Source organism: Physeter macrocephalus, chromosome 11, assembly GCF_002837175.3.
Source record: "Physeter macrocephalus isolate SW-GA chromosome 11, ASM283717v5, whole genome shotgun sequence".
In the NCBI taxonomy this organism is placed as follows: domain Eukaryota; kingdom Metazoa; phylum Chordata; class Mammalia; order Artiodactyla; family Physeteridae; genus Physeter; species Physeter macrocephalus.
The window spans coordinates 39,605,226-39,615,963 of record NC_041224.1 but is presented as its reverse complement, the minus strand read 5'-3'; the positions used below and the strand labels follow the sequence as shown (position 1 = coordinate 39,615,963).

General features: G+C 53.9%; 1 protein-coding gene across 5 annotated transcripts in view; it reads right to left on the bottom strand.

Annotated features, from left to right (window-relative positions):
- Window positions 1–10,738, bottom strand: part of CEMIP (cell migration inducing hyaluronidase 1) — a 44,812-nt gene that overhangs the window by 21,026 nt on the left and 13,048 nt on the right. For 2 of the 5 annotated variants that reach the window (XR_008618546.1, XM_055087890.1), the window contains exons 4-10: window positions 10,071–10,140; window positions 8,917–9,045; window positions 6,707–6,792; window positions 5,629–5,760; window positions 4,370–4,486; window positions 2,593–2,628; window positions 2,358–2,513 (exon numbers count right to left, since the gene is read on the bottom strand). Coding sequence is in view for 4 of the 5 variants with exons in the window: in XM_055087890.1 (XP_054943865.1) it covers window positions 2,358–2,513; window positions 2,593–2,628; window positions 4,370–4,486; window positions 5,629–5,760; window positions 6,707–6,792; window positions 8,917–9,045; window positions 10,071–10,140 (726 nt within the window). In the remaining variant the exon portion in view is untranslated. The remainder of the gene's footprint in view (window positions 1–2,357; window positions 2,514–2,592; window positions 2,629–4,369; window positions 4,487–5,628; window positions 5,761–6,706; window positions 6,793–8,916; window positions 9,046–10,070; window positions 10,141–10,738) is intronic. The other 3 variants (XM_055087891.1, XM_055087892.1, XM_028495082.2) reach the window with 3 other exon arrangements.

Genomic DNA, 10,738 nt, shown 5'->3' with positions numbered 1-10,738 from the left:
GGATGGATGGATGGATGGATGGATGGAGAGATGGATGTCTAGCTGCTGGCTTGGGGTTTGAGAGACGGTCCTCTATACAAACATTTCCCCACATATTCCCATCCTATGAAGAGGCGTCGGATAAATACTGTAAATGTTACTGGAGAGGGCCAGTTATCATGTCCCTTGGGAGAGTAAAGCCATTACTCATTATCGCCTTGGTCTCGGTTGCTATAACAATTTAATTAGATTAAGACCCAGATGAGATTCCTCTCTGTGAGTAAGCCTTTCGACTGGCAGTATGCTGGGTTTGGGAAACCAGGGAGAGGAAGGACACAGAATGGAAGGGGATAATGAAATGGAAAAATAGCTGCCCGGTGATGTTTCAAGCATCCCTAGAAGGGAGGGCAGGCCCCCCTGGGAGGGCAAGGCTGTGAACTGCCAGGGGACCCCAAGAAGGGCCTGATACCCCAGAGGCAGGGAGAGATGGAGGAAGAGGCAAAAGGCTTGGAGCTGGAGCTAGGAGGGGCTGGAGGAGGACTGGGGACTTGGAAATTCTGCCTTCGGCCCAGCAGGGGGGCAGGGTGCTCGAGATGCCTCTCTCCTTTGCCACGGACTCCTGAGCAGGGCGTGGGAAACAAGGGCCCAGGAGGGGCTGGCTGGGCTGATCCTTTTTGGGCCTGGCCCCAAAGCTAGCCTTTCTCATTCTTCAAGCCCAATGTTTATGCTTTTACTGGTATCTCTACTTCTGGGTCAGGGCCTTCTCCTTCCATGGTGAACACGAAGAAGAAAGGGCAGAAAGAGGGACAAGAAAGCAGAAAAAGGCAATCTATGGGGAGAAGTCACATTCCAGCTGGTCCCTATCTTCAGCGCTGAGCTCCCCTCATCAGATACGGTTCCCTGAGGAAGGGCCTGGTAGCACCAGTCTCGGCAATGCGCCTTCAGCACACGGTGTGCCAAGGGCTTCTGGTATTTCTGTATTTTTATATTTGTAATTGATTAATGTCATCGCCTTGAATCCTGGCTCTCATGGAGTGGCTCCATGCATTTTTCCATTTAAGGTATTTTAGGGACAGCCCGTTCTCACTAGCTCTATATTTAAACTGTGTGCTTACTTTACCCTTCGACCCCGACCCAGGCCCATACAGGATGAATCCCTCACGATCGGGACCGTGCGGTCCTGGGCTCCTGCTCACAAATGCAGTTTGAGGGACCTGCCTGAGTCTGACAAAGCTGTCAGGCCTCCATAAACAAACTCACCTCTGGAAGTCGTCAGAACATTCTGGCCCTGGGGAGGCTGGTAACCCTCGGCAAAGAAACCCAAATATGCAGACCCAGAGTTGCTCATAAAAATGATCTGAAGGGATTGCTACACCACTCAGGCTAGACAGAAACAAGGGCTTCTGGATCACTCATGCCAAAGGAGACTGTGGTTCTCTCTGCAAAATCTTTTCAAGGATACCCATCGCACTAGGGCTGGGAGTTTAGGCCTACGTCCTACCTGTAGAGGCAGGAAGGACATATTCCTAGAGAGAGAGAGGAAAGCTCAGAGGGGCAGAAAGAAAGGGCTAATCTTAGCCCTCTGCTGCTTGTGGCTCAAAGTCTTGCTCTCTGGCTTGAATTCCTGTCTGAACAGAAACACCGTCAGAAGGAGAGGCTTCCTCACCACTGACCCAAGCTGCGGCTTTCCGAGGAATTAACCAAGCCCCTTTTGCTCTGTTGGTGCGTCAGCTCTCCAAGTCACCCCCTCCCTCGCCAACCACCTGCTTATCATCCAGCAACACAGAGCCTGTGACCCTCCAGGACAGGCATGCTATTCTGCTGTTTAACAAACCTGACTGCTAGAAAATTCTCTCCTGCACCAAACCAATTCCAACCCTAACACAGAATGAGTTTCATCCTGTATGCGCACAGCAGCCCTGAGAATGTGTGGCAGCATCTCCCCGGGCTGTTCCCCCAAGTCTGGTCCCAGCTTCTGGTTGAAGAGCCCAATCTGTGTGTGACTATCACGCTTACCACCATCAGAGGTGGATGAGATGCTCCGAGTGGGGGTGCTGTCCGAGGAGAGAGGAAGCCATGGTCGCCCATCCTGGACACTAAGTTCCCGTTCACGTAGCTCAGAACCACGTTATACGTTCTGACAGCTGCGTCTCCCTGTTGACTCATATTCAACAGAGTTCTCTGACTTCTCTCTCTGATTCTAGGTTTCACCCCCCTGCTGCTTAATCTCAATTGTTTCAGTGATTTTCTCTGACCAGCACAGGACAGAGGAATTCATAGTCAACAGGCAGAAATCACATCCCAGCATCTTTCCTTCCACTGCTGTCGTTTAGGTTAAGCCACGCAGAACAAAGAAGCTGCCATGCTTGCAAACCTACTGGCCTATGGGGAGGGTCCTTCCGCTGTGGTCCAAGCCACCTGGGCCCCAGATCCTGTTGTCCATCATCTCTGTCCCCACATTGCCACTCTCGCCAACAAACAAGCTGTTCTTGATCTCCTGCTTGGAGCCATCATCATACGGGAAGGTCCCACCACTGTAGAGAGAAGATGTCTGGAATGAGATTTCCAGAGACAGCAACCCACAGGGTGCCAAGGGCAATGACTGGCTCTTACCTGGCCAGGGTCAGGCCAATGCCATTGTCAGCAAACCTGGGGACAAGAGCAGACAGTCAGTGAAGTCGTGGAGGGAAGGACTCCTCCCTGCCCTGGTGTCATACCGTGGCTCCTGTGTAGGGGAGGGGGTCTTTGCATAAGCACCGGGTTTGCTGAGGGAGCAGGCTCACACATTCTGCGTGATAATGGGATCGCCTAGATCCCCGCCCACACAGTGCGTGACTCCAAAGAGTGAATGCAGGGGCTCTCGGCGTTCGGTGCCACGTTGCATTAGCAGCGTTCAGACTGGACTCCATGGGCCTCCCTCTCCAGCCCACCCCCATCTGTGATTCCAGGGCTCAGTGGGGTACTGGACCAAGGGGACGTCGAGGGTCTTGCTACCCTCAGGACCAGCCCGCCCTGGCTAATGGTGGGGGTACATGGATGCATTTCCATTGCCCGTAGCCATCCTCACTACTGTTTCAGCCACAGCAGGAAGGACCACTAACAGCTGATTTCTAAGTTTCCCAGAAGTCAGGCAGACGTCGGCCCTGAGAAGTTTGCAAATTACACTGTAGCGATCTCATCAGCGCCCTTTTGCCTTTGTCCATTTTGAGGGTCAGGAGGAGCACATTTCTGGAGGGAGTCTGGTTGTGAGTGATAAGGGGTCCCACAGCATCTGAGCCGAGCCTTGGGTCTGCACTGCCGTGGACCGTGGGTCCAAATATGGCGGCTGCCATCACTTCCTTTGTCCCAGGGGTGTACATCCCCTCGAAGTGCCACTCTCTGCTTCCTAAACTCTGGTGGCTTCATAGCATCCATAAACCTAAGCCAAATCCTTGCCCTCATGCTTCAGGCCCAAGTGAATGCACTTCCCCTCTGCTCCAGGGAGGGTCCCGGCCGCCTGAAGTCTCCCTGGTTCCCGGTTTGCTTCTGCTTACCCTGTTCCTCGTCCTCCGGGACGCGTGCACTTCTCCCTGTCTGAAGCCCGTCCAGTTCAAATCCACCGTTCAAGGCCCATCTTCCAGGGCCCTGTGCTCTCTCTAGTTCCCTCCCAGGGCTCCCTGATCTTTGTTTCCCAGTCTCTTCATGGCTTTTCCTCACCACCGCTGCCCCCCAGTGCTCTGGCCAAGGTCCCCTCATTCGGCACTGTGCCCCTGGGGACGGCATGAAGACTCACAGCCTCCACCCCTCGCAGTCTGCTGGTGACTCTAAAATCAGCCACTCTTCCCCCCTGCACTTCCAAACTTTGGTGTGTTTCCATGGGGGCATCTCAAAAGCAGCTCAAACTTAACGCACATAAAACAAAACAGTTATCGTCCACCTAAGCCTGTTCACTCTCCCGAAGCACGTTTTCACCTAAGTTCTCACTGTAACTCCTTCTCCTCTGGACTACTGCCGTATCATTATTTGTCCCTCCCACTTCTAGGAGTGCCTCCACCCACGGAGTGGTTTGCTGCAGTGACCTTCCTAAGAAATGGACACAATGGCCAAATGCTCAAAGCTTCTCAAGGGATCCCCATCTTCTGTCAGCCCCTGGCTGTGCCCACTCACGGGACGACCACCTCTGCCCCAGCCAGATTCTGGGCTACCTTGGAAGGAGGCTGGTGAAGGGTTAGAAGATCCACCCCCACTGGCAGGGGCGTGCTTCACAATTTGTCTTTCGGCCCCAAGTCTGGCATCCACTCCCTCTATGGGGACCTGAACTTCCAACCAGCCGGAATCTGCACATTCACTGGCTGCAGAACACCGCAGAGAATTTTAGCTTTGACCCCCATCTGTTTCCTCTTTCACTCACCTCTTGCATAATTTCTCTCTCAAGTGTCCTTGGGCCTCTATTCTAGGGATGAGCAGCTTATCCCATTGACCAGCGTCTTGCGTTGCGGGAAAGTTCTTCCTTCTACTGAGTGGAAATCTGCCCAGATCTGCTCTCTAGAGCCAATCAGAGCAAGCCTGCCTCCCGTCTGATACCCTAAATGCCCTTCAGAAGCCCAGAAGAGGCTCTCTTCTTCCCTTTCCCCTCTCCTCAAAACTCTCAAAATCCTCTTCTTTCCCTTCCTCTCTTCTCTGACCCCACAAGAAAACCCGCCCCGGTTTCTCTGCCAGCGACATTCCCTTTCCATCCCTGTGTGCGTCTGGCTCTCTCTGGGGTCCATCCATGGGTCAGTGTCTGTCTTGCCCAGGCCTCTGCTTTTCTGAGAAAGCTCTACATGTGTGAGCATGTGTGTGCGTGTGTGTGTGTGTGTGTGTGTGTGTGTGTGTGTGAAATCTGTCTCTGTTTCTCTCCTCACACACTCTCACTTCCTCTTGCTCCATTCACAAGCCGGTCTCCCTTCATTTCTCCTTTAACTGGTCATGATAAAATGGAGAAATATACTTATTTCCCATGTAGAGTTTCTGATTCCCATTTTTTAACACCAAAGGCAGACGAGGAGAACATTTCATGCTACTCCTTTAGAGGAAGTCCCAACTCAGCTGCCTGTCCCTCTGGTTCTTGTCCAGTGTGGGCCGTGGCTCTCCATGGGGACCTTATATCAGAACTCGGGGTTCCTTGTCTTCTTCCTTTGCGCCTTGGAGTCTGATGTGCTGATATGTGAAGTCCCAGTTCAACTATTCACCTTTCGGAAAATGCATTCAACTGAGCCTCACTGTCTAAGATGGAGATGAGAATTTATATCTCCAAGAAACACGGTAAGAAATAAATGCAACCAAGGATCCGGCACACAGTAGGCTCCTAGAAAGTGCTGGTTTCCTTCCTCCTTCCTTCCTTCCTTTCGCTGACTGGTTATATGACAAGTTATGTGACTTACAGCCAAGCCCAGTGACTATTTGGGGGCAGGTCATGCCCCACAGCCCCTGGCACGGTGGGCTGAAGCCACATGCTGCTTCTAGCCGGCTCTCTGGGTCACCGCCCGCTGCCATTCCATGCTCCTGCCTGGGTGGGCGACCAGAAGGTCAAACATCGGTATGTCTGGATTCCTCTCTCTGTCTTGCTCGTGTCTGTCCCCTGCCCAGGGGAGGAGCATTGTCCGCACGCTGTGCCAACGACACACTCACCGGCAGCTGTCCAGCCACACGTCCCCGCCACGCAGCCAGGCCCCATGGTCCTGGTTCTTGTAGGCAGTGAAGTGCTTGATGATGGCCGGCTCCCGGGGCTTCAGCGGGTCGGCGTCCTGGTGGGGGCTGTATCTGGAACACAGCATGGGGAGGCACAGGTGGCCGTGTTGGGGGGACCCCTGAACTGACTCCCTTCTGGGCAGTGAGTTTCTCTCTGCTTATGGTGCCCGGAAGACTCGGGCTAAACAGCAACCAACTCGCACCCCCTGGGCTCTGCAGTGAACTTCCTGAGCTCGCTGCGGAAGTCAGAGGTCTTTTCCCCAGGGCCCAGCCCCATGCATCCTACAGACATGTCACTTCTCTTGTTCATCATCACCACTGGGGAAGCCCGCCGCCCCAGGGAGGGGTCAAATCACAGAAGGAAGTTCAGACAGCCAGTCCCAAACCTGGCATGCAATGCAGCCCTGTGGCCGGGAAGGGGAGTCTGAGGTGCCCAGCTCTCTACTCCCCTGGGGGTAACCTTGACCTGGTGCCTTTCCTGGGCTTCTACATCTTAGCCACCAAATGGAGCACTCAGACTGGATGCTCCTGATGTCCAGGCCAGCAAAAGTCTTCCATGTCACGTCTTCCATGGACATGATCATGTCACTGGTGTTACCCACTTTTGACAGAGACCAAGCACTTGGTCTCCTTAAAGGGTACTGATTTTCCTAACTACCTTGAGGTTTTGACAGCATCTCTTAAAAGCAGCTCCTCGCCTTGGGCTGAGCTCCAGATGTACTTATAGGTACAACCTGAATGTTCCTTCCTATTAAATTGATAGCGAAACTCCTCCCTTCTTTTCTCTTTACCTTTTTATCCTGGTCCAACCTGCTGGAGCCCTGGCCGGTCCTGTCAACTTATCAAAAAGCAGGTATTGGATTTTGCTGACTTTTTTAGAAACCTCTCGCAATTTCTTTTTCCCTTCAGCTGCTGAAGCCTCAACCCTGACTCAGATTTGGCCCTGCTCAGATGTTCACCATGGTACCCCCAGCAACGAGCTCAATGTGCAGCACATAGCACGTGCCCAGAGAATTACCTGGCGGAGATAATGGAGAGGAAGGGCCGCTTGTCCTTGGCAGAGGCCTGGGTAGTTTTGACTCCGTTGTCTATGATCATGCCAGCCTGGGGAGAGGGGACATTCAGGGACACATGAGCTTGGACGGCAGATTGCAGGCTTCTTCTCACAGCCAGCCTCACTGAGTACTCTTGAATGCCCCAGTGAAACCGGCTTCTCTCTCAGGATGCATTAACAGAAGCAGGGGGATCTGCAACGAGGGAGGTGAAGAACCTGCATTGCTCTGCATTGCTCAAGTCAAATCTGGAATAAGGTGTCCTCTTGGAGGTGCAGATGAGGACCCTGAGGTTTAGAGGGGTTAAGTGTCTTGTCCAAGGCCACACAGCAAAGTGCATGCCCCAAACTCACACTGCATCGGGCAGTTATAAGCCCAGGCCCCAAATTAAGGATGACAGATATGCTTTCTTGGAAAGTGTGTCTGCAGTGATGCCAGGAAAATGCTGAACTTAAGTCCCGTCTTTACCTTGGGGCAGGGGTCTGGGATCCTTCCCAAATCTTGTCTTGGTTTTCGCCTGACCCAAGGAAGGAACCTCGCTTTCTTATTTGGCTCCACAGGTGTCCACTTTGTCGGCCACGGGGGAGTGGGAGTGAGGCTGCCAGTGAGGCCCCGTTCAGTCCGCCTTCAGGGCTGGACTCCCCTGGCCTCCTAGGGAGGCTTGGACTCCTTATCTCTTCTTTACAGAACTGGAGGACACTGGCTATCGTGACCTTCAACTGACTTCTAACTAGGCAGTGGTGATGTGAGTCGGGAGAAGCGGGACTTGATTCCCAGACCTCCTCTCGTGAGCTAGGACCCTGCGGAAATCCCTTCACCTCTCGGGCCTCAGCTGCAGTCTGTGAAAGATGGGATGATAACACCGAACTCCTGCTGTCGGGACCAAATAAGAGAAGCCCCGGGGAAGAGTCCGGGAGCAGGACCCTTACACGGTGGCACGGAGTCAGGGCTCACCGGGTGTGAACACCACGCGCGGGGCTCCTCCTTGGCTCGGAATCCATCCGGAATCCAGGCAGCGGAATCCACCCGGCTCGAGGATCCTCTTCGCTCCGTTCCCACCCTGCCACCCCCGAGGGCCCCTCCCTCCATCTGTGGCCAGGAGTCCTTGCCTACTTCCCCGTTGGAAACCGCCCTCCCTCACGTGTTCCTCCCCTTTGCAACCTCGCCAAACATGCGGGTACTGCGTGGCCCACCTGCGGCTCAAAGGAAGGCTTCTCAAGGAAGGGACCTCGACAAGCAGCACTGCCCCCTGCCCCCCCGCCACAGCCCCCAGAGCCTCTGCACCTGCTCTGTACAGAGATGGCTCTCCCAGGCCCACGGCAGCCTGAGGCGCGCCCACTCGGAGCCTGCGCTAACTCTCTCCTCTGTCCAGGTGACACTGTTGCCCTCTGGCCTCCACCCTCTGCCCCATGAAACTCTTCTTTCTTGGCCTCTTCCTCACAGGCCCACCCCACCCCCTAGCTGTATACACAGGTCTCTTCTGAGATTATTTCTCATCTTCATGGGCTTCTCCCTAGTTGAGTCTCTGGTTTTGACCCTGAATGCATGCATTCTCCTCTAGGACCCTCTGTTTCTTCATCTGTACCACTAGGGAGAGGACCAGAAGAACAGCCTTGACATTCGGGCCTCTACCTGCACACTGCCCCTGCGTCCCCAAGACCACCTCTGTCCCCAGCACGGCATCTCCGGTCTCAGCCTCGCTCCCCAGCTCCATTCCCACGTGCCCACGACTCTGGTCTGGACGCTGTCCTCAACTGGGGGCCCTTGACACACCCGAGAGCCCGGTCCCTTTCCCCAGCGCCTCGCTTGGTGTTGGACACACAGGACGACGGATGAGCAAAGGAAGATGACAGAAATTTCTGTTTTCCACCAGCCTCCTTAGCACTGCACGGATGGAGGACCCGCTTCCCAGAAAAAAAAAAGCGACCAGAGGAGGGGACGCTGATGCTGCCTTCATCTTCCTGCAGAACCAGGTCCTGACCTTCCCTAGCTCCCAGATCAGGCCTGGCTTTTCGGAGTCACCACCGCTCCCATCCCCACAAAGCGAACTGCGAAATCAAACTCAGGGGCCCAGCTCCGGGGCTGCCAGGAGGAGCTGTGGCTCTTCCGGCTCTAATCGTGAGCAGGCCTGGGAAGGAGGACCAGCGGGCGGGCGGGGAGGCCGGGAAGGACTTACCCGGTAGTTGGAGTGTGCTCGGTTGTTAAGGAATTTTCCCAGTGGGATGTGCTCTGAATAACCTGGGGAGTACATGCCGGCCGAGGGGCCCGTCGGTACGTGGTGAAAAATGAACCAAAATCCAGTTTCCTGGTGGAGGAGGACGTGGGGGGAAAGCCACAGAATTCAGCACCAGGGAGCTTCTTGCTGGGGTGACCAGATGGCCCAAACTAGGGGTGGGCCTGGCGCTATCACCCCAATGGCCCCAACGGCCATTCCCAAGCACACCCGCGGGAAACAGCGAGAAGTTTGAGGCGAATATATTTTGGGGGCTGGGCGTCCATCTGGACTGTTAAAACCCTTCTGTGGTCCTACTGTATCTGTGGTCCTACTGTATCAGCCATGGGCGCCAAAAATGGCTGGATTTCAGAGTCACTGCCGGGGTTAATCTCCCCGCTCCTGACACACAACGGGAGGATTTCCTGAGTGTTCTTGGCTTTACCCTCTCGTTCTGCAGATATGGAAGCCGAGGCCCAGAGACGGCACCTGACCAGCTCCCCAGGAGGGTAAGCAGCACGGAGGGGTGGGTAAGGGCAGGGCTGTGTAGACAGAATACCGTGTTTGTATCCTGTGCATGTCCCTGCCTTACCTTCCTCCCCACCATAGTACAAACCTCATAGGGTTGACACGAGAATTAAATTATTGGAGCTTATGGGACATCCCTGGAAGTCCAGGGGTTAAGACTCCATGCTCCCAAAGCGGGGGGCACAGGTTCAATCCCTGGATGGGGAACTAAGATCCCTCATGCTGCGTGGCGTGGCCAAAAATAAATAAATAAAAATAAGTGAACTTGTGCACACACACCAACACACACACAAAATAAAAAAATTAAAAGTGTGAAAAATATAATAAAACAATTTGAGCTTAGAACACGGATGTGCCAGGCATCTAATAATGCTACTGATTACTCATTAGCTATGATCACCAGTGACGAAGGGCCAGAGGCATCACTTAAAAGCGAGTCCATGTGCCTCCCAAGCTGGTTTTTCCCTCTTCACGCTAAGCCTGACCGCGTGGATACCTAGACTGGGGGCTCAGGGCACACATCTTTCAGGGTTGGTCCCGGCCGTCTCCTCTCCCCCAGCCCCACCCAAAAAAGGGGTGTTTCTGCTCACCTCGGATCCCGCAGCAGCACAGTTTATGAGGTTGTTGTTGGGATTGGCCATCCAGAAGGTGGACACAGCACTGTGGGCAGGGGGCAGAGATTGAATGGCGTCAGACAGAGGGCTACTGGCTCCCATCTTGCTGCCCGGGGCCGAGGGGTGGCCCATGTCAGGGACTCCTAACATTGCTTGGATGAGCCTCTTATCAGTGATTTGAGATGCCCTTGATTTGCTGATCTGAAACCCAGTTTTCTCATTAAAGTGGGGTGCATTTACGCCTTTAACACGTTCAGAATTTGAATGGGGCATGGCTCTTGAAGGTATAAGCAAGTCTGTGGGTTAAATCTGAGATGGATCCTAGAAGAAATATAAGTCAGGAGAACCCAGAAAAACGGCTCTCTCTGAGGGAGAGGCCCTAGACTCAGAAGGTTGACTGTACAGGAAGCTCTCTCTCACTTGCTGTCTCTCTCTCTCTCTGTCTCTGACTCTGTCACGTCAAGAAACAGACCATGGTGTGTTGGTTTCTGCTTTACAACAAAGTGAATCAGTTATACATATACATATGTTCCCATATCCCCTCTCTCTTGCGTCTGCCTCCCACCCTCCCTATCCCACCCCTCTAGGTGGTCACAAAGCACCGAGCTGATCTCCCTGTGCCATGCGGCTGCTTCCCACTAGCT